The 23718-nt window shown below is 41.3% G+C and overlaps 2 protein-coding genes across 5 annotated transcripts; one reads left to right on the top strand and one right to left on the bottom strand.

The window, feature by feature from the left end:
* Positions 1 to 9403: 9403 nt before the first annotated feature.
* Positions 9404 to 11143, top strand: LOC135514734 (putative violet-sensitive opsin). The gene is made up of 5 exons (XM_064938287.1): positions 9404 to 9743; positions 9897 to 10065; positions 10396 to 10561; positions 10663 to 10902; positions 11054 to 11143. Exons 1-5 carry the CDS (start codon positions 9404 to 9406, stop codon positions 11141 to 11143), a joined length of 1005 nt encoding a protein of 334 aa, XP_064794359.1.
* A 781-nt stretch (positions 11144 to 11924) lies between these two features.
* LOC135514731 (calumenin-A) lies at positions 11925 to 21022 on the bottom strand. 4 transcript variants are annotated; one of them, XM_064938284.1, is made up of 7 exons: positions 20914 to 21022; positions 19891 to 20112; positions 15456 to 15649; positions 15086 to 15252; positions 14901 to 14961; positions 13208 to 13407; positions 11925 to 13127 (listed from the first exon to the last, which is right to left on the bottom strand). In XM_064938284.1, the coding sequence occupies exons 2-7, from the start codon at positions 20109 to 20111 to the stop codon at positions 13023 to 13025; spliced, it is 948 nt and encodes a 315-aa protein (XP_064794356.1). In that variant the 5' UTR covers position 20112; positions 20914 to 21022; the 3' UTR covers positions 11925 to 13022. The 4 variants fall into 4 exon arrangements, with proteins under 4 accessions (XP_064794356.1, XP_064794355.1, XP_064794358.1 ...); XM_064938283.1 differs by having other exon boundaries at positions 20910 to 21018; XM_064938286.1 differs by having other exon boundaries at positions 15468 to 15649; positions 20910 to 21018.
* Between the last annotated feature and the right edge of the window lie 2696 nt (positions 21023 to 23718).

The raw sequence follows: 23718 nt of genomic DNA, 5'->3' as shown, positions 1-23718 counted from the left end.
ACATATTCGGGGGACACAATGGGTCTCTTTTACTGTTATTGTAAAACAAGTAGTAAAAACGAGAAACACCATATCAATGTAATTGAATTCATAGTTACAATGTATAACTTTGTGGCTAAGCGGTATGTATATTTATTTTGTAAGAGAACCCCAATATACACTGAAAGACCACTAGATGTCAGCAAAGCGCATGATTTACAACAGTTGTTCTCAAACTGGGATACATGTAGTAAAAATACCTATTCATCTGTGCTAGGAGTACCTACCTGGTCTATCCACAAGAGGTGTTTGGGAATATGCATAATGACATTTGCTTAACTATCAGATGGACATGAGGGGGTACTTCAGCTCAGACTGAGTGAAATGTGGTTATAGTAACCAAAAAAAGGTTGAAAACTACTTACAGCAATGAACCAGATACATCAAATCTAATGTTATTGGTCACATACACATGGTGAGGAGACATTAATGCGAGTGTAGAAAAATGCTTGTGCTTCTAGTTCCAACAGTGCAGTAATATCTAACAAGTAATCTAACAATTCCCCAACAACTGCCAAATACACACAAATCTAAAGGGGTGAATGAGAATATGTACATATAAGTATATGGATGAGCGACGGCCCAGCGGCATAGGCAAGGTGCAGTCGATGGTATAAAACAGAGTATATACATGTGATATGAGTAATGTAAGATATGTAAACATTATTAAAGTGGCATTATTTAAAATGGCATTGTTAAAAGTGACTAGTAATCCATTTATTAAAGTGTTCAGTGATTGGGTCTCAATGTAGGCAGTAGCCTCTCTGAGTTAGTGATTGCTGTTTAGCAGTCAGGTGGCCTTGAGATAGAAGCTGTTTCTCAATCTCTCGGTCACAGCTTTGATGCACCTGTTCTGACCTCGCCTTCTGGATGATAGTGGGGTGACCAGGCAGTGGCTCGGGTGGTTGTTGTCCTTGATGATCTTTTGGCCTTCCTGTGACATCGGGTACTGTAGGTGTCATGGAGGGCTGGTAGTTTGCCCCCAGTGATGCGTTGTGCAGACCACACCTCCCTCTGGTTGGCCTTGCGGTTGAGGGCGGTGCAGTTACCGTACCAGGCTGTGATACAGCCCGACAGGATGCTCTAGATTGTGCATCTGTAAAAGTTTGTCAGGATTTTGGATGACAAGCCAAATTTCTTCAGCCTCCTGAGGTTGAAGAGGCGCCGTTGAGCCTAATTCACCACACTGTCTGTGTTGGTGGACCATTTCAGTTTGTCTGTGATGTGTACACCCAGGAACTTAAAACTTTTCATCTTCTCCACTTCTGTCCCTTAGATGTGGATAGGGGGGTGCTCCCTCTTCTGTTTCCCGAAGTCCACCATCATCTCCTTTGTTTTGCTGACGTTGAGTGAGAGGTTGTTTTCCTGACACCACACTCCGAGTGCCCTCAACTCCTCCCTGTAGGCTGTCTCGTTGTTGTTGGTGATCAAGCCCACTACTGTTGTGGCGTCTGCAAACTTGATGATTGAGTTGGAGGCGTGCATTGCCACGCAGTCGTGGGTGAACAGGGAGTACAGGAGAGGGCTGAGCACACACCCCTGTGGGGCCCCAGTGTTGAGGGTCAGCAAAGTGGAAATGTTGTTTCCTACCTTCACCACCTGGGGGCGTTCTGTCAGGAAGTCCAGGACCCAGTTGCACAGAGAGGGGTTGAGACCCAGGCCCTCCAGCTTGATGATGAGCTTGGAGGGTACTATGGTGTTGAATGCTGAGCTGTAGTCAATGAACAGCATTCTTACATGGGTATTATTTTTTGTCCAGATGGGATAGGGCAGTGTGCAGTGCGATGGCAATTCCGTCATCTGTGGACCTGTTGGGGCAGTCTGCAAACTGAAGTGGGTCTAGGGTGGCCGGTAAGGTGGTGGTGATATGATCCTTGTCTAGCCTCTCAAAGCACTTCATGATGACAGAAGTGAGTGCTACGGGGCTGTAGTAATTTAGTTAAGTTATCTTTGCCTTCTTGGGTACAGGACCAATGCTAGCCATCTTGAAGCATATGGGGACAACAGACTGGGATAGGGAGTGATTAAATATGTCCATAAACACACCAGCCAGCTGGTCTGCGCATGCTCTGAGGCCGTGGCTAGGGATACCGTCTGGGCCAGTAGCCTTATGAGGGTTAACAAGTTTAAATGTGGCTCATTACAGATTTGCCTCCTCCAAGCAGATGTCAATAGTTGCACTGCAGGAGAGTAACCTGATGCAAAGGAAACATTGGACCCCAAGTTTTTCTTGGTCAGGTCACATGGTTAGAGAAACACCTGGCACTATAGGCATGCTTCATGGGTGTAAGTACACTACATGACCAACAGTATGTTGACACCTGCTCATCGAACATTTCACTCCAAAATCAAGGCCATTAATATGGACATGGTCTTCCCTTTGCTCCTTTAACAGCCTTAACTCTTCTGGTAAGTCATTCTACTTGATGTTGGAACATGTGGGGACTTGCTTCCATTCAGCCACAAGAGCATTAGTGAGGTTGAGCACGGCTGTTGGGTGACTAGGCTTGGCTCGCACTTAGTGTCCCAATTCATCCCAGATGTGTTCGATAGGGTTGAGGTGAAGGCCAGTCAAGTTCTCGACAATCCATTTATGTATGGACCTGGCTTTATACACGGGGTGAATTGTCATGCTGAAACAGGAAAGGGCCTTCCTGATGGTGGAATTTAGATGTTTAAGATAATGACTAAACTATTCCACCCTGAAACGTAATTCTAAGATTATGTAACAGATATAATGAATTCGAATGATAAACTTAAGTCCAATAAGGTTTGGTCAGACAAGTAGAAACGTGTGTGTGTGTGTGTGTGTGACTAAGAAAACACAGAAAACAATTAAACTATTCATAACCTGACCTGGTTTGAACTCTGAGAAATTTACGGCAGGAAAGGGAGTCCCGTCAAGGTCCCTCTAATCTCGGGGGGATGGAACTGCTAACTTTGTAGTGATAAACGAGTGGTGAGAACTATGGGAAGGATACATCCCACCTACTGCTCCAGAGTCCAATGGCGGCGAGCTTTACACCCTGATGAAGACAGCTTGGCTGTCGAAACGTTGCTATTAAATTTTTGCATCTGAGCTCCAAGAGTGTGCGGCTCTCTTTTATTTTTATTTTCAAGTTTCTACTCCGCTAGCAGGCACCTCGTCTTAATAGGTGTGTGTTTCTTTTTCTTCTAGAAGGATACATCCCACCTACTGTTTGTGTATCTGTGTGTGTGTAATCTCCCTACTGTTTGTGTGTCGGTATGTGCGTAGTAGTAGATAGGGGGAAGGAGAGTTCTAAAATTACATGTCTTTGCATTTTTTTAAACTTTAGAATGTTCTCGTGAATAAAGGACCATACCTTTTGCATAAACTGAGTCTTTGCATAATAATTATTAAACCCAGGGTCTTACAAACCTCGGGAATTGGTCAAAGCTTAATTGATTGTTAGTTATTATCATTGGGATTGAAAATTCTCGTGACAGCTTGGTCCTTTCGAGCCGGATCTCAATACCTGCTTCTGTCGGTCCAGGGAGACACCGAAACTGTGCATGGGCGGATGAAATATCCGTAGATTAAAGACCTGGTGTCACGACTTCTGCCGAAGTCGTTGCCTCTCCTTGTTCGGGCGGTGCTCGGCGTTTCGACGTTACCGGTCTTCTAGCCATCATTGATCCTTTTTTCATTTTCCATTGGTTTTGTCTTGTCTTCCCACACACCTGTTTTCAATCCCATTCATTACCTGTTGTGTATTTAACCCTCTGTTTCCCCTCATGTCTTCGTCAGAGATTGTTTTATTGTCAGTATAGTGTGATTGTTACATAGGTGCGCGTTGGGGCCGCGTACCCATGTTTGTTTGTTCATTTATTGTTATGGAGCATAATCGTGGAACTTTATTAAAAGACTCCATTTTACACTCAGTTTGACTCTACTGTGCCTGACTTCCCTGCCACCTATTACACCTATGCATGACACCTGGCCCCTTTCTGAGGGTTCTTTACAGGCCGGTGGTGAACTGGTATGCGACAGAAATGGTGACGAGATCCAACCAACATTGAAACCTCAGCTGCAATAATAAGATCAGTCCTCTTTATTAACGGATACAGGGGATAATATCTGTATGATTGCATTAAAGGATTTCAATGTACTCTGGGTGTTAGACGCTGAAATATCCAAAGGGGTTTATGTCTGGTGACCTGTCTTTAGAATTTTGTGTGGAGAAAAATGTTTTAAAGGGAACCAAGTATTCTGTGCAAATGGAAGGCAGGAATTGGATATAGATCCAAATCGAACATAAGAGTTCTGGGAGTGGGGTCCATAATGACCCTAGGCATCTGTGGCCACTGCCGATTTAAACTAGCTAATATTGAGACCTAAGAGGAAACCTGGTCAAAATATATATTAGGCTGCGAACGTAAGAGTTCTGATGGGGATAGTCGAGATCGACCGGAGGGGCACAAAAGAGGTCTGATTATTCCATGAAAGGGAGTCCCGTCAAGGTCCCTCTAATCTCGGGGGGATGGAACTGCCAGCTTTGTAGTGATAAACGAGTGGTGAGAACTATGGGGAAGGATACATCCCACCTACTGCTCCAGAGTCCAATGGCGGCGAGCTTTACACCACTATAGTTGACAGCAGCTCCAGCAGGGCAAAAATTTTACGAACTGACTTGTTGGAAAGGTGACATCCTATGATGATGCCACATTGAAAGTCACTAAGCTCTTCAGTGAGGCCATTCTACTGACAATGTTTGTCTATGGAGATTGCATAGTTGTGTACTCGATTTTATACACCTGTCAGCAACGGGTGTGGCTGAAATAGCTGAATTCACTCATTTGAAGGGCTGTCCACATACATTTGTATATACAGTGTATCTCATGTTTGTTCATTGTTACTTGCTCTATAAGGAGTGTTTCACATTTACTATGGGTGTTTAGAAGCCTGTGTGAAAGCTTTGAATAAAGCATCACTATATTTTAAAAGAGCAACTCTTAGGTGAACTTGATTTAGCTTGCCTTGCACACCAAGAGGGTGTGGTTAATAATCCCCTTAGAGATCATTATGCTGTTACTCCACCCTCACAAGATTACATTTATTTCATGAATCCCTTTTTAAATCAGCAGTTGTCAAAAAGTGCTTTACAGATATCCAGGCTAAAACCCTAAACAGCAAGTAAAGCAGAGGCAGAAGCACAGTGGCTTGGAAAAACTCCCTAGAAGGCAGGAACCTATAAAGACACCTAGAGAGGAACCAGACTCCAAGGGGCGGCCAGTCCTCTTCTGGTTGTACCGGGTAGATCCCACTGGTGTCACCAACCCCCACAGCTGCTAATCTAAGGGTTTTCAAATGGATGCATTTCTATTGGCCATGGTCTCACAAGGGCAGAGTGGACAGAAGTACAAGGGTCGTTCCATTCAGTTTATTTTGTGGATCACTTCGCAAAATACAAAAGTCAAGAGTGTCATTTTAAGTAATTTTACAGCTTTTTTGGCTTTTATTATATTCTTCTCTTGGCAAAACGGAAAGGAAAAATAAAAGGGAAGAAAACACACCCCAAATAATCAGTTATAGAGAGCCATCGGTGTTAGCATCCTCTGTTTGAAGGCAGCAGCAGACCACCGCCAAACCCAGGTCGTATCATACCCATACTTCTAAACCATACAGGTTGGTTATGATACAACCCTGAGTCTGGGGATGATATTTATCTTGCACCCGTTCTCTCACTCACTCTCCATCATTTCTTCGCCATGTATCTTGAAGGACTGTAGTGGTCCTTCATCTTCCCCTAGTTTGAGGAACAAAATCTTCAAAGGTAAGGGTCATAGCAACGCATGGGCTTCAGTTTGCTGTACAGTACAAACACAGCTTTGCTTGTCAATAGTGTCAAACTATATAAAATACTTTTTAATGCTAAAAGTTATATACATTTTTCCAAAGATCTAATCTCGGTCAAATAAGTATTGTCGACTGCGATTTCTCCATCAAGTTAAAATCTTAAACTGATCCATATACCTCAAATTAAACAACCTACCCAAATGCTAAACTGAAATACAGCCTGTTAAACAAGCCTACTCACCCATAGAAAAATACTGGAAATGAAAAAAGCATACCTTTATTTCTGCTGGTAAATTGGGAGAAGCTCTGGTTTTCAAGAAAAAAACTAGCTCAAAACTAGATCAAACTAGCTGGTCCCTACTGCCTCAAACTTAACTAGAGTAGCACTGATCTGAAAAGACACGAGAGACAGACAGAGGCTGACTGTGTGCAAGTGTATAAAAAGGAGAACAAGGGGCACGGTGAGGAGGAGTAGGGAGATTTACCAGTAAACCCACCCTTGATCCTTCCTCAAATTAGTTATTTGACCCAACAATCTGGGGCTAAAGGGATGATCTTGTAGTTTGATCCTAATCCCATGTTACATACATCCCTGCAGTTTGCAGAGATTTGAAGGATTGGCCAGGTACATCTCAGGTAAATCTTGTTTCCAGATTAAGGCTCATCCCTGTATTGTGGCATTTTAAGACCCCAATGTCATGTAATCTAATATGCATGGCAGGCAAAGGCAGTAGGCGGATGGCTGAAAGGTTTCACATGTGATGAAGCTCAGGGGAAGGGCCACTGACAACAAAACTAAGCATCTTATGTAGCTAACACTAGCTGTAATAACTTAAACTACTATAGCATACAGTTAATCAAGTAAATCAATAAGATGGGGGAAACTTTTCTATCATTACATAGTGGGGTGGTGTCGCTACAATGGCCTATTTATTGCCTTACTTCCTCACGCCATTTGCAAACACTGTATATAGACTTTCTTTTTTTCTGTTGTGTTATTGACTGTATGCTTGTTTATTCCATGTGTAACTCAACACTAACTGTGTGGTTGTTTCTGTCGCACTGCTTTGCTTTATCTTGGCCAGGTCGTAGTTGTAAATGAGAACTTGTTCTCAACTAGCTTACCTGGTTAAATAAAAAAAAGACAAAATAAATGCAGACACACCAATATGCAACACACTCTCATGATTTATCGGTAAAAAAACAAACAGTAACTGAAAATAAGTAGCCTGAGACACTTTGCAGATCAAATGTCTACGGCTTCCATCCCTGACAATATATGCAGCAATATTGTGAAGAGGAAAAATAGACAAAACGTTCTGAATATCCATGTCCGTGCACAGAGAAGAATCATAGTAGTGAAAACATATTATTTGTTAGTGAGGTATGTTGATCAGAATTCACCTGATCAACTCTCAGAAACGTTCTAGACACCCTTTCAAGGGAGGGAGGGAGGAATGGACGAGGGGGTGGGGTGTATTGGGGACTGATGGTGCTCTAATTGGCTTGCTGCTGGCTAGTCGTAAGCTTTCTGTTTTCACCCGTTCAAGGTCTAGAATTATAAACCGTAATCTCTGTCCCATGTCAAAACCAAGGAGCAGTTTAAGGGTCAAATGCCTTGCTCAAAGGCCATATTTTTTTGGTACAAATTGGGGATTCAAACTGGCAACCCTCAGGTTGCTGTCCCACCCCTCTAACCTACCTGCTGTTCGTTATATGGCACTCTTTATTTTGTTCCATGCTAGCTACATCTTGATACCAGTAGGTTAATTTAGATCTGAATGTGCACTGTTCAAATGAAGTGCTTTGCAATACCCAAAATAGTGGCAACTGAGCTGCCACCAACTTGAAGGAGACAACTTTATTGAAACGCATCATATTGAAATGTTTTGAAACATGACATGGTGTATTGTAACACCACTTAATTAAGAGTAGAGCAACACCTTGCTAGAAACTGACAGTCCTACCGAATAAGGTTGTAAACATCATTTTGGTGTTTTGAGTTCCTGCCCAGCGCAAAATTGGACCACTTCATCTGGAGAATTTGAACAGTTAACATTGTTTTATGTATTTAATCATTTGCCATTTTGGCAGGCATTGTCAAGCACAGTGTTCACATCACCATTAGTAACTGGAGATTGAACAGCGAGAATTGAGAATTCTGCACTTGCCTCTTCCATTAACAATCATGATATCTGGGAGAGGGTTGTCTTAGTGTGTTTCTGCTAGACCATGGACTCTGCATGACTTGCATACATTTTTTGGGGGGGAGTCAATTTCAATTCACCCCAGAATCATTTCTTACAGTGTGGCTGTGTTCTTGAGTGGATAAAATGCCAACAACATGTACAATCTTACTGACCCTCCTGTTTCAAAAACATGCCTAAATAAAGCATTGAAAAAATAAAGATGGAATTCCACACAAAAATATGATTTCTAGTCCCTTATCATCAATCAATATATAAGCTATAACCCATGTCCATTTTCAAATCATTGATTGTATGAGAAACACCATTTTTGTTTATTGGTGCTGCCTTTTAAATGCACTGAAAGTCCAGCTTTTTTGTTGTTGCGCAGCACTCTCTTAAAACACCAATATTAAGGTTGAACAACCACTTTAGGCGTTTCAGAGTACTTCATTTTGGGTTTAAAACACATGCGGTGTACTATAACACTTTACATCGGGTTTACATTCAAACACCAGACCTCAGCTTAGGTGCACTACTTTTCAGGGTTTCATCACACAATCATGGTGTTCTGAGACGTTCTAATTTCACAGTGTGACTTGTACGTGTACGATTGAAAAATGCATTGAAATGTAAACAGTCTTTCCCAGTGCTCAGTGTGCTAGAGCTTCCCTGTACTGTAGACAGGTACACAACAAGAGCAAGGCTCTCTATGTCGGCTCTCGATGTTTGCTTAGACCCTATAATGAATTCATTCATTGGTTGATGGATTAGCACTTAACAATAATTTATTGTTAAAGTGGAGTTTCCAAACATTGTGGAGGTGAGTGCCACTGCCCGGTCAGCTTCTTCTTTCTACCACTGTTCACCACATCCCCTTCCCCCCTTAGGTTATGTTTGAAGGTTAATGTCCATCAGAGATTAAAATAGGAACTGGATAAGGCAGTTACCACCTCATAAGAGCAGCCAATACAGCCTCGCTTAAATCATTGATATACATTACAAATTCCAGAAGTACGGCAATGCTTTCTATCCAAGCACTGTTCCCACCAACAGATTTGCTATAAGTTCAATTCTTCTTCTTCTAAATTGTATTCTTTCTCACTGGCTCTTTAAGATGGATTACTGCGCCCAACAAAGTAAGGTCTCTTCTGGCAGGTCATGGTCACGGGGGCAGCTTAATCCGAAAGTTTATTCATCCACCGACAAGATCAGGAAGATCCGCAGGAGAAGCTTGTTCCTGACATCATTTATAAGAGGTTTAGAAGTGGTTTATGGTCATATAAAAGGGAGCCGTTCAGCATCATAGTTCACATCTAAGGGACGGACAAGTAGTGGTCTGAGTCAGAGAGGAGCCAAGATGGGAAAGGACTTCCATCTGTACGAGAACATCTCTAAGGTCAGCCCATTTGAGGGGCCACAGTATCACCTGGCCCCAATATGGGCTTTCTACCTACAGACTGCTTTCATGGGCTTTGTGTTCTTTGCTGGAACACCACTAAACTTTATCATTCTCGTGGTGACAGTGAAGTACAAGAAGCTGAGACAACCCCTGAACTACATCCTGGTCAACGTCTCGTTAGCAGGCTTCATCTTTGTGACATTTTCTGTGAGTCAAGTGTTTGTTTCTAGCGCGAGAGGATACTACTTCCTGGGCTACACCTTGTGTGCAATGGAAGCTTGCATGGGTTCAATAGCAGGTAAATTCAAAACGTCATCATAAGAACAACAACAGCAAAAATGTACTTTAACGATTCATTTTTACTCTTCTGATTTATTTGCATGCAAACTCGTTCTTGTGTTCGATGCCTTTGATCTCCTAAAATGTTGATGGCTTCTTCTCTCTTCCTCAGGGTTGGTGTCAGCTTGGTCCCTGGCTGTCCTTGCCTTTGAGAGATATGTGGTCATCTGCAAACCCTTCGGCACCTTCAAATTTGACAACAACCAGGCTCTGGCGGCTGTTGGCTTCACCTGGGTCATGGGGATCGGATGTGCCACACCACCGTTCTTCGGCTGGAGCAGGTACTGATCCACAAACACTTTGATCTTGTACTGTGTTATAGTCTGGATTAATAAATACTCTTTGTATTTGGCTACTATTAGGCTATTTGGTTCACATTGCACACAGGGAATGGGGAAAATGGTAATTATCCTCAAATTTGTTAAAAGTACATGTATATGTTTTGCTGTACGTGTAAGGTCCTGAGCAGCAATTAATGTCACTAATTGGCTTCAACGTTTGCATCGCTCGCTGCTTTTCAAGTTAGATAAGTCACTGATTGATATAGGCAAGGAGGAAACCCTGCAGAGAGACAATGTGTGGGGCTTAGTAGAAGAAACTTGGTTTTACAGGTATATCCCTGAGGGTCTGGGCTGCTCCTGTGGACCTGACTGGTACACAAACAACGAGGAGTACCACTGTGCCAGCTACACCAAATTCCTTATTGTTACCTGTTTCCTCATGCCCATGTCCATCATCTTCTTCTCCTACTCCCAGCTGCTGGGAGCACTACGGGCTGTGAGTACAATGCTTTCTGGGTAAAAAACAAAACAAAACAAAGTAGAGTAAATGATTTGATTTGGAACCCACATGTGACCAGTGTGCGCGTGTGTGTGTAGGTGGCAGCTGCGCAGGCTGAGTCAGCTTCCACCCAGAAGGCAGAGAAGGAAGTATCCAGGATGGTGATTGTGATGGTGTGCTCCTTCATTCTGTGTTACGGCCCCTACGCCCTGGCAGGCTTGTACTTTGCCTACACAACAAGCGAGAACAAAGACTACCGCCTGGTGACCATCCCTGCTTTCTTCTCTAAAAGCTCCTGTGTATACAATCCTCTTATTTACGCCTTCATGAACAAACAGGTGAGTCTATAACCCCCGAAATGCATAGATAAACACCAACATAGTGGCACACACACACACTCAGAAATGAGGCACATCAGAGGTGAGTCGGAACAGGACACACAACCTTATCATGTTCATTGTCTGTCATATAAATCTACTTCTCCCTCAGTTTAACGCCTGCATCATGGAGACTGTGTTCGGAAAGCAGATTGAAGAGACTTCAGTTTCAGCCTCCAAGACTGAGGTCTCCACAGCATAAACTGTGACGCTAGTCTCAGTCCATCAGGAGCCCATCCCCAACAGCCAACACCTGACCACCCCTTACCTCCACTGCTTCATACCAGGAAGGTCCTACTGTTAGAACTTTTCCAAACTTCATAGTATTATTCTTATCATAATCAGTGTGTGATTTGTATAGGGTTTATGGTGGTACTGTTGGCCATTTTATTTCTTATTCATATGGGAACACCCCTTAGCACACCATGAGAGCCAAAAAGGGGTTTATTTTCTCCTGCTCTTTCTCTCTTCCTCCTATCCACCTCTCTCGCCTCTCCTCTCCCCCACAAATCGCACCCTGTTTAAGACAGTAATGAATCATGTATATTTCTTTCTGAATATTGACCGAACCTGTCTGATGATGGCATATATTAGCTTACCAAAGCTGCAGTCTAAAAATAGCAATGCATGAAAAAAAATGAAGAAAAATATGAGTTTAGCACTTTTATTTTTGTATCTCCGGAATGGGGGGGTCTTGGGGTGGATTCAATAAACCATCTAAGGTTCCCCAACACTTGATTGAAAATGTGAGTTCAGGGCAAATAGGGTCTATTGAATCTACTCCTTGATGAAATACTCAACATGTTGATTTATTGTAACATATCTAAAGGTAAATAAAGATTTATATTGTATTACGATGCACTTTTATAACAGTGGTGGACAGTGTTTTATTTCAACCACGATCACCATTTATTGGATGTCTTGACAAAAATCATTAACAAAACACAAACAAACTCTTAAAAGATGTGCCTTGAGGCTCAAACTTGAACAAATAAGTTTACTCAATGAGTTTTTTTTATTGAGAAATGGGCTGTGGAATCAAAAGTACAGCATTCAATCCAAAATATGAATGTCCATACATTCTGTGCATAAATTCAGAAAAGAAACACTTGCTGACTATGTAAATACTTCAACATAATCTTAATTTAATTTTAAGCAAGCGCAATTCAGCAACGACGCTGCAATGCACCAACCTTTCAGTTCAGCACGCCCCACAGGAAGGAAGAACAACCGCTCGTATTTCTAACCAATAGAACAACAGACGCGTTCTCACACTTGTGCTGCTACTCAATAGTCCAACGGTTTCCTTTTCTTGTTTCACATTGGTCACCTATCATTTGTTTCTAGACCAATGCAGATGGAGGCAAGGAGAGGAAGCCACTGTAGACTGCTGAGAGGCAGTGGTTGACAGGGGAGAAGGCTACAGATGCAGTGATGAACTGCTAATAATAATGGCCCTAGTCACGATAGACAAATACAGTACATGTGAAGAAAAGGGGGTCAAAGAAAGTGTTTATGGAGAAACAGAGCAGGGTGAGGGATGATTTCACTGTAGTGGACTCACGTTCCCATGACCCTCTGATTCACTGATATTTAGTGTCAGTTTCATTGGTTGAGCTCCCAAAAGACTACTCAGAAGGCACACACTGGGTAAAAGGAAATGTAGGAGGCTAATGTTGGGTAGCATCTCTCATTTGCTAACTATACTAAGAAATGATAGGCTATCACTACAATCAGTGTCATTCAAAACATGACTGTAAAAAACACCAAATCATTCCCACTTATGAAGGGTTTGGTGGAAGAATTATAAATGATTACAACTCCAAAAGAGGTATTCAGTGCTTGTGAGTATACCATTGTGTTTCAAACCAAGGTAAAATAATGACCAATCTAAACTACCTATGTACGTAACAGAACAATAAAATGAAGTGTTGGGATGGGAAGTCAGTATATATAAACACACGTAACTATTAGGTGCTATCAACCACAAACGAATTGGAGACAATGTACTGCATGAATAGGTTTCGTACAAAATAAAAATCAAACCAAGTATAAAACTTATCTAGCTAGGACTAAATCATCTAAAACTCATCGTGCCGTACCAGCGCCTCGCCAAAGTCAGTTGCTTGACTTCCTACAAACAAGTCGTACTTGTTCAGGATCTCTTCCTTGCTGAGCTTTCCATCCTGAAATCAAAACGAAAAGGATATTTAGGCAACAGGATATTTAGTCAACGAGAGAAAGAGAGAGCGTGAGAGAGTCTCACTTTGTTTGAGTCAGACTCGTAGACGAGGTGTTTGGCCTCGGCCTCTGCATGGTCGTAGTCTGAAGGAAGGATCCAGTCCATAGTCTCCTCCCGATCCATCTTCCCGTCTTTGTTCTTATCCCGGAACTCTGAGAATTGCTCGCGCTCTGTCGCAACCCAGTCTGGCTCCTCCATCTCATCTTCATGGTTGTACATGTCACCTAGGAAACGAAGGAGGAGGTAGAAACATCAATATAGTACACCAAACATTAGGAACGACTTCTTCAATGCTTCCTATAGTTGTATTAAGTTGGCTGTATGTCCTTTGGATGGTGGACCATTAATGATACACACAGGAAACTTTTAAGCGTGAAAAACCCAACAGCGTTTCAGTTCTTAAAACAAACCGGTGCGCCTGGCACCTACTACCATGCCCTGTTCAAAGGCACATACATCTTTTGTCTTGCCCATTCACCCTCTGAATGGCACACATACACAATCCATGTCTCAACTGTCTCAAGGCTTATAAATCCTTCTTTAACCTGTCTCCTCCCCTTCATCTACACTGCGTTAAGTGGATTTAACAAGTGCCATCAATAAGGCCTAGTCACTTTACCCTGCCTTCATGTACATATCTACTTCAAGTACCTTGTATCGCTGCACATTGATCAGGTACTAGTACTCCCTGTATATAGCTCCATTCTTGTGTATTGTTAGGGAATAATCAGAATTTGTTGGTAACATATGTAAGATGTTTTATATTCATCATATGTTTAAGTTACTTCTCATCAGAATGGTATTTTTGTATAATACTGTGGCGGGGTTGCAGTTATCTGTTCTATGTCAAGACTAAGTTGCATGGGCCGCAGAGAGGGGAGAGGTCAAAGTGTCATCATGTGTTAACATATCTTTTGCTCCACTGTGTGTGCCAGTCACACCCTACTTTTCCCATTGGGGAAAAGGAGGATGGCAGTGTCTGGAATCGTTCTCATGCTCCCTTTATCTTAACCTATAGCCTCACTCTCCTCTCCGTGAGCTTGTCCAGGATTGGTTGTATTTAGAATTGGTTGTATCTAAATGACAATTTGATATATTGATATATGCCTGTTGATATGGAGGATTGGTTTATGGTTCTGAGTTTGAGAAAGGAGACAAAACTGAACGATAATTTATAGCCAACTCTGTCTGGCTAGGGGATACTCCTCTCTGAAGTAAAGTCTTTCTTTGTGTAAGTTCCTGGGACCTGTGGATTGTCATGTCGTCTAGGTGGGGGGGGATCTTCGCTATAAAGGATCCCATTTGCCATTGTGGGGACTCAACTTTTCAGTAGAGATATTGAACTGTTGAGAGTCACAGAAAATGCTATAGAGCTCATATAATTAAAGATGGACTTTGATAACTAACTCTGACTTGTGTGTGTGGTTTGCTCCCATAATTTGGTAAATAGAGGACATTTCCACGACAGTATTCAATTGTGTTAGTTACCATTACATTTCTTCTAATCATTTATTAAATTCTGCATCATTGGGAAAGGTTTGTAAGCAAGCATTTCACTGTAAAGTCTACACCAGTTGTAGTCTGCACATGTGATAAGTAACATTTGATTTAAGGGATCATAGCTTCCACCTGGATTCGCCTGGTCAGTCCATGTCATGGTAAGAGCAGGTGTTCCTAATGTTTTGTACACTCACAGTATGTCCACTTCAGTCCTTACCTATGTATTCATTCAGGTCAATGAAACCATCACCATTCTTATCAATGTCCTCCATGGTTTCCTGTAGGGTAAACAAGGAAGAAGAGGAGGATGGTCAGGGAGCCGACCGGTGAACACTGGTCCCGTGTTTCATTTTCTACAAATACCTTTTAACCTAACGAACACAGAGACTGAAACACACATACCAGCACCACTATGTCCTTCATGTGGTCGTACTCCTCTGGGTGTAGGAAGGCGGTGAACTCCTCTTTGTTGGCGATCTGGTCTCCGTTCTGGTCGGCCATTTTGAAACGCCTCTCGTCCCTCGCCATCATGTGCTGGTAGTTGTAGCCATCATCTGGTTCTGAGTCATCTGTGTGTTCAAAGGGAAGCGGCTATGATCTCTAGTTAATCACACGTGATACACCCTGACCTGAATTGACACAGTAAATCAACCAGTGAAACTAATAAAGGCCCTGCAATTATCCAACCAATCATAACCAACACATTTATGTTTTGGACCAATTGCATTTCCCGGGCTCATGCTCATGCATGCTCACGTCATGCCCTTCTTACCCAGATAGGTACCATAAGTTACGTTCCTGTATTCCTCCCAGGAGATCATGCCGTCATTGTTGACATCAAAGTCCTTCCATTGGCGGTCCACGTTCTCATAGATGTACTTCTTCTGAGCCTTCTTAATCCAAGCTTTCAGCTCCACCTCAGTGACAAAACCATCACTGTCCCCATCAATCTTCTCTACAATTACACTGTAACAGAAAGGGGAAGAGCAAGAGAGAGACTTAAAAAAATGAAAAATGTAGTTCAAAAGAGGACAAACTACATTTACTATAATACAAATGTAATAACAGTCAACACCAAGATCTAGAACAGTCTAGGTGAAAGTGACAGCCTGTTCTTTGAATCTGATGGGAAAGGGTAATTCTACCTCCTCTACATTTACTGGCAAACAAGTCTATACGTTGATTAACTTTTACTGAAAAGAGAACATTCTTCCTTGTATGAGTGACCGCATTAGTTTTACATTGCAATAAGTACTTTTACATTTATATTACTCTGCCACGTTAACATACAGGTAACGTGTAGGTAGCAAACTACATGAACAGTCTCTGATTGGCTCCTCAACTAGGGCTATGACAGTCTTGGAATTTGAGGTAACGGTAATTGGCAAGGCCAATGTACACGGTCACCGACAGAACCATTCAAGGGATAAGGGGTCAAAAAAGGAGAGATCACAACTCTATTTGTACATTTGTTTACATGGATATGCTTCTTAATAAAAGCCTTATTGAAAAATGCCATTACACATTGTTATCATCATGGCATTTCTTTATTATTATTATTAAGGTTATTACTTAAATATTAATCAACAAATTAAGAAACAAATGATTCTGTCTCTTCTGCCACGAAGAGGTAGAATCATTAGATCATTTATTCTGGTATTGCATATAATAAATGTGAAATTTATTTTTGTTTTGATTTAGAATGGACCATTGTCATGCACCTGTATCAAAACAGTCATCTATGCACTTAAATGTCATCTATGCACTTAAATAGCGAATAGAGGACGCTTTTCCCCGTGGTTTATTTTCATGCCAGCCAGGTAGGCTATACTCTTGTTGTAAATATAAGCAATGTGCTTAATATTAGGAAAGTTGAGAAATAAATATAGTAGGCCTAAAGAAAGCTGATCCTCCTATTTTTAGTAGAGGGCCTCACTCTGTTTTCTCGCCAAATTGCATAGCCTATTGAAATATTGCGCAACATGAGCTCATGGGCTCTCATGAAGTGTTTGATTAGATTTTCAAATTAATTTGCATTGATATCAGAGTGATTAGAGGGACAATCAAGTGTTGAGTACCAGGCAGCTGGCAAGTTTGGTAGGCTATTTATTATATGTAAAGACAAGATTAAATCAAGAATAGTCTGATGGGTGACAATATTAGCCTATCACTTGTGAATAATGCCCAGCATAAGAAACAATGTTTTTTTTGGCGACTTTTTTGAGTCATAGTCACACACCTCATCTAGCCTAGCCCAGAGGTCTGTATGTTTTAATACGGTTTGTATCACAACTAAAGTGGCCAAATAACTTCTAAAATCAGGCACATTACAAGTGGTGTAGAGCCTAACTGGCATACATAGGCAGCGCGTGAGTTTCAAGTTTGGGGGAGATAATTTTCACCATAAAAATGCATCTTTATAATAAAAGCATTACATGCATAATTGCATTTGCGGTCACTTTTGATAATGTTTTCCACTAATGGAAAATGTGCGCATTTAGCCTACTACCATGTGCGCATTGCTGCGCTTATAATGTGAAGAAATAGCCTAATAATTCATCAACATTTTAAGCTAAACATTCAGATGTGTTGCGTCGGCAACACTGCGTAAACAAGTTTTTTTCATGCTAGTTTTTGTATTAATTTGGGATATATTGCATCCCACAACTGTCCCTGACTATGTTTGTAATATTTATTTCTAGCACAGAATAGGTCGAACTTTGGGGATAGTAGATTGACATTGGCTAGTGCTTTTGCTGTTCGTGCTTTTGCTGTTCTGTCTTCACTTGTAGCCTCATGTCGGGGCTTCCTGAGTGGCACAGTGGTTAAGGCACTGCAGTGCTAGCTGTGCCACTAGATATTCTGGGTGCGAGTCCAGGCTCTGTCGCAGCCGGACGCGACTGGGAGACCCATGGGGCTAAGCACAATTGGCTCAGCGTCATCAGAGTTCGGGGAGGGTTTGACTGGCAGGGATCTTCTTGTCCCATTGCGCACCAATGACTCCTGTGGCGGGCTGGGCCAGTGCACGCTGACACTGTCGCCAGGTGTACACTGTTTCCTCTGACACATTAGTGCAGCTGGCTTCCGGGTTAAGTGGGCATTGTGTCAAGAAGCAGTGCGGCTTGGTTTGGTTGTTTTTCGGAGGACGCACTGCTCTCGACCTCCCGACTCTACGTACGGGAGTTGCAGCTATGAGACAAGACTGTAACTACCAAGTTGGATACCTCAAAACATACAGCCCAACGATTGTAGAACAACTAAAGATACATAAATAACTCAAAATTAAACATATAGGAATACCTATTTCTTTGTTAAACACTCAACACAGAATAACCGCACACTCCCTCAAATCGTTTGGAGAAAATATAATTTCTATTTTATTCAGCTTTCTTCAAAATGTATTCTTCATACTATAAAATAACGCCACGGAATTCTAAGAAAATCTTTTCTGCATAATAACTAGTGCAGCCCTCAGTCATTTCAGCCAGATCAGGGCCTAACATAAGGGCAACTAGTAGAGTATGCTATTCTGTTCTTCTGAAATAGACTACATTTTCTTCATATCAAGCTTCTTTAGACCTGTCTAAAATAAATCATGGATTTATTAGACTTTTTCAAATGTAGATGTTCCAAAGGTCTGCATCAGTGGCTTGTAGGCTATGAGTGGAAGCCAGAAGATGCTAAATGTGTTTATGTTAATTAACGGTCAATTACCGTGAGACCAACAGTTATTTGTAGCCCTAGTCCAGATAGGCTACTTTAGGAAACTTTCTGAATGGACATTTTGGCCTGTAGAGAGAATCAGCGAACTCACACACGCACACGCCCATAAAAGCATTCAACAATCAAAACCACCACTGTACTTCAGACACAAGAGCAAATATTTATCCTTTCACTAAAACATAATAAAAAACCTAGGCCTACCTTAGGCTTTCCTGAGAGTAGGTTGGAAGACATTGACAATGAAAGATAGAATACTATGCTATAGAATGAAGATCAAATTGACCATCATTAAAATAGAAACAAATACACGAAACATGTCTATAGCCTATTTATCAGCGACTTTGATTATGGAGGGGGAGAGTGTTGGAAAGATTTTTCAAATACTGTGAGTAACTATTATAATTGACTTCGTTGACTTACTATGTGAGGTGAAGAAAATATAACTTAGAAGCCCAGCTGGGCACTTTCCTACTTTTTACATTTGCGAAAAGCAGGCCAGGTACTTCTGTGCGTGTTCAGGCACGCGCTCCGTCAACATTAACAGGTCAGAGAAACCAGACACATGCTCACATCTCACATGGAGCAAGTAAATGATGATATGAAATAAACCAAAACTTGTTTATCACAAGTGTAGCGGGTTTTGAACTGTGCAAACAAGAATGAAAACGGTAAATTCCTGTAATTAATACATGCATTAACAGAAATGAATGTAACCAGATGACAGGAATTAATGGAAAATTGCCTATTTTACAAATGGTATCCTACATCATAGGCATTCCTAAAAGTGCATTGCGGGCCTAGACTACTATTCTACTTTGCGGGGATAGGAGGACAGCAATTTTTTGAGTCTAGCTTCAGGCAGCATATCAGCATTGATTTGTTTAGAATTTAAAAATATATATAAATGTATCAAATTATACCATGCCAGGTTAGAGGCTTGATGAATTGCCCATTTGACACAACATTAGCGCATTATATGCCTCAGAGCCAGAACAACCTTGCCAACTGCTGTTGAATAATTAATGAATAGTCAGAAACATCTCAACTTTTTTTTTAAGGAAGACAGATTTATTTACTAGCAAGCAATGAAAATGTGTACTGTATAAAAGAAAGTCCACACATCAATGTTTTAACTGAAATGTCATAGCCTATAACACTCTACATCCCACTCTACAAGCAATTAGCTGCTCAAGCAAATGAAAGCTGTAAAGAGGAGCTGTAGAAAGTTCAATAGACAAACTAAGTTAACAAAACATTTGCTTACAATCATTAGTAAACACTCCCGCTATTAGGTAAGGTTTATCTACATGAAAATAATATTAATACCATTTTTAAAATATATAAAATGAATGTAGACCTTATGGATGACGCTCTTCATCCATAATAGTCAGTTACACGGTTATTCAATTACCGTCACAGCCCGAGGAATGGTGGCCACATTGGACTACTGAGGCGCAGCCAGGCAGAGACTTGAGTCTACTCACCCTAGCCTGCGCTTGCTCTCCTCTGGGCTGAGCTCGTCAAAAGATTTGGCCTCCTTTTGTCCCAGGAAGGCATCGTGGTCGTAGTCGAAGCCCTGAGCATCGTCGTGCTCGCGGCTGCTGAGAGGTGCATCGTGGTGAACGCGTTCCTTTTTCTCGGTGGGTTTACTGGTGGCATAGACCACGCAGAGTGCAAAGCACATGAGTAACGGCCTGATCTCCATCCTATGAGAGTGAGAGAGAGAGAGCGCGCGCACACGCGCGAGAGAGATCGCAAGATTAAAGACACCTCCTCCAGAGTGTTAACATCACATCTGCTGCTCATTAAGGCTGTTCAAAGTCTTTCAGAATTTAAACATCTCTTTGACATTATGGTGTTACAGTACTTGTTTCACATATTCAACTGTTGGTTGTTTATTAAACTGTTGCTGCTGGCAGCATGTCAGCATAGACTTGTGATAGGACATTTAAAAATGGAAGAAAAGAGACAGTCCTGTAGACAGGATAGGACAGATGAGTCAGGCAGGAAAGCCAAAATACATGTCTGAAGTGCATGCATGATGTCATGATGTGGTATTTGTAACATTGAGTTTGTTAGGTTGTTAACAGTATTTGAATGCAGATCAGGGGAACCACAATATCAAAATTGCTCACTATAACGGTAAAGTGGAAAGAATGTAGCGTTTGGCTGTCTGAAAACAAATATAGGCAGTTTGTTTTAACATACAATGTATCAACGTATACACCATTCACACACGGAATACACTTTATGTAATATGTCACATTTCGCTACATTACCAAATGTGGAACAATACAACAGAAATCAGTTGTTGACTGTAATGTAAGATATTTTGTATTCAGTCACTTCATCATAATAAGAACGCCTGCTAGCCGCTAGCTCTCTTGTCAGACTATTGGAATGTGCCTGAATTGCATATCCTACCGTTAATGGTTAGCTGATCATACAAAGTAACACTATCAATATTAGCGTGTAAGAGAAGTAATATCATTGTATTACCTACCTACCTGCCTGATGATTCCAGAGACAATATCTACACTAAATCTGTTTCACAAGTCAACCGTTTAATAAACACACCCTAGCATCGGCCTCCTTCCTTCTTAAAGGAGATCCAATGAGATTACAAATTTGAGCCTTTACGAGCTTTGATTGGTCCACTTCAGCAAAAAGGCACATTTGGACGATGACCTAACGTTCCATAATAAAACGTTTATTCATCGTATTCAAGTTTGATTGGCTTACACGAAAAGCGTTGTAGTGTTTGAACCAATCGTGTTTTTGAGAATGTTTTTACATTGGGTAAAATCTCAGCTGTGGACCCTTTGTCCGAAACCTCATCCTGGGCACCTGATTGGCTACTAATTGCCACGTCCCCAAATTTGAGTAAATCTTTCGAGAACTGTCATCATCCGCTGAAGTTTACATGGATATGTTTTGCAGTTGCTGTTGAACATGGGATAAAATATAAATATATGTGAAGTGAACATGTTCTTCTGGGTTTCAGTCCATCTATCAGTCATCAGTCTTGAGTGGACCTACCAACTTTAACTAGCTAGCTTCAATCTCGTGAACAAGACCTAAATGTATGCAGCTGATTAGGCGTTACATTTATGGGGAGATGGATATGGTAGAGGGTAAATAAATAAATACATTTACAGTATAATAAATGTTGTTTAACATTTGGGTTTGAACTTTTGTGGGATTAGATGTCGCCCTAACATGAATTGTTATTTCTTTGCCCGCTATTTCACTGTCAATGGAGGTAGGCTCAACTCACTTTGGTATGAATGTATGAGCAACATTCACTGAAAAATCGAATAAAAGTTTATTGGTCGTGTACACAGTTTTGCAGATGTTATAGCAGGTGCAGCTAAATGCTTGTTACTAGCTCATAACAATGCAGTAAAATGCCAAAAATGTACACAAATAATAATAAAAATAAATAAATAAAACTATTGAAATGTCGGAACAAATCCAATTAACCCAAATAGCACTGTAACAGTAATCCAAATGCAATCTATACTATATACACAATAAATGTACACATTATACAGTAATAATGATACAGTATGTACAGCAGTAGATAAATTAGAATGAGCTATGTCAAGAATCAGCATATTAATAAATATACAGTCTTTATAAACAGTGTAACTAAAATGCTATGTCCAGTAGTAGAAATAATAAGCTATGTCGAGAATACAGTGCTTAAAAACACGGTACAAAACCCACATGTCAAAAAACAAAACAGAGTACGGAATATAAATATACATGTATGTGAATGGTGTGTACACTGAGTATAGGACCACCTTCCTCATATTGAGTTATACATGTAGTAAACTGTTCTTGACACAAACCGGTGCGCCTGGCACCAACTACACTGAACAAAATTATAAACGCAACATGTAAAGTGTTGGTCCAATGTTTCATGAGCTGAAATAAAAAATTCCAGAAATATTCCATACACACAAAAAAAGCTTATTTCTCTGAAATGTTGTGCACAAATTTGTTTACATCCCTGTTAGTGAGCATTTCTCCTTTGTCAAGATAATCAATCCACCTGAAAGGTATGACATATCAATAAAATTATTAAACAGCATGATCATTACACATGTGCACCTTGTGCTGGGGACAATAGAAAGGCTACTGTAAAATGTGCAGTTTTGTCACACAACACAATGCCACAGATGTCTCAAGTTTTGAGGGAGCTTGCAATTGGTATGCCGACCACAAGAATGTCCACCAGAGCTGTTGCCAGATAATTAAATGTTTGGTAGTGGGTCCAACCGGATTCACAACTGCAGACCATGTACTCCCAGTCATGTGAAATCCATAGATAAGGGCCTAATGAATTTATTACAAATGACTGATTTCCTTATATTAACTAGTAACTCAGTCAAATCTTTGAAATTGTTGCATGTTGCGTTAATATTTTTGTTCGGTATGGCCTGAAGATAGACGTTGTTAATCAGTTTCTCGGTTCCAGCTTTGATGCCCCTGTACTGTCTCCGTCTTCTAGATGAAAGTGGGGTGAACAGGCTGCTCTTGAGGGTGCATCTGTATAAGTTCCTGAGGGTCTTAGGGGCCAAGCCAAATTTCTTCAGCTTCCTGAAGTTGAAGAGGCATTGTTGCGCCTTCTTCGCCAAGCTGTCAGTGGGAAGGGACTATTTCAGGTCCTCAGTGATGTGCACGCAGAGGAACTTAAAGCTTTTGACCATCTCCACTGTGGCTCGCTTCGGTGTGGATGGGGGCGTGCTCTCTATGCCATTTCCTGTAGCCCATGATCAGCTCCTTCATTTTGTTGACTTTGAGAAAGAGGTTATTTTCCTGGCACCAATCCACCAGGGCTCTCAACTCCTCCCTGTAGGCCAGGGTACCCCAACAGGTGTCCCGTAGGCCAAATTGGGCCCGCAGGTGATTATATTTAGCTCCCTAAGTTATCAATATCTCCAAGTTATCTCTATCTAAAACATCTGGATCGGGAAGTGGCGACCCGTCATTCAGGGACGGTGGGGCAGAGACCGACCTGTTTTGAGCCCCACTTGTTTAGGTAAAAAATATATATAGATAATTTTTTGTGCCTGTTTTGGATGGTATTTTGGCATTAATACGTGTCACATACCAGTTTGCAACCAATGTATTTAAAAAAAGTGAAGAAAGCCACATACAAACATAGTCTCTGTTTTGCTTTTTTGAATAAGGCAGCTCCAAAATGCAGGTGTTTCAGCCTAGCTCAGTGCTTTCCGTGGTGGTGGGACAGCCAGCGGAAAATACAGAGCGTAAGGGTTGGTAATGTTCTCTAGTCGCACCATGAT

This window comes from Oncorhynchus masou, chromosome 26, assembly GCF_036934945.1.
Source record: "Oncorhynchus masou masou isolate Uvic2021 chromosome 26, UVic_Omas_1.1, whole genome shotgun sequence".
NCBI lineage: Eukaryota > Metazoa > Chordata > Actinopteri > Salmoniformes > Salmonidae > Oncorhynchus > Oncorhynchus masou.
The sequence above is the reverse complement of the archived record's forward strand: the minus strand, read 5'-3'. Positions and strand labels throughout refer to the sequence as shown.

Bases quoted from the DNA above. Each gene is read 5' to 3' on its own strand.
- LOC135514731 (XM_064938284.1), bottom strand. From the start codon at position 20,111: ATGGAGATCAGGCCGTTACTCATGTGCTTTGCACTCTGCGTGGTCTAT. The intron at 13,408-14,900 runs GTAAGGACTGAA...TTCGTTTCCTAG, and splicing joins TGACCTGAATGAATACATAG to GTGACATGTACAACCATGAA. The intron at 13,128-13,207 runs GTGAGACTCTCT...TTTTGATTTCAG, and splicing joins ACGAGTCTGACTCAAACAAA to GATGGAAAGCTCAGCAAGGA.
- LOC135514734 (XM_064938287.1), top strand. From the start codon at position 9,404: ATGGGAAAGGACTTCCATCTGTACGAGAACATCTCTAAGGTCAGCCCA. The intron at 9,744-9,896 runs GTAAATTCAAAA...TCTCTTCCTCAG, and splicing joins TTGCATGGGTTCAATAGCAG to GGTTGGTGTCAGCTTGGTCC. The intron at 10,903-11,053 runs GTGAGTCTATAA...CTTCTCCCTCAG, and splicing joins ACGCCTTCATGAACAAACAG to TTTAACGCCTGCATCATGGA.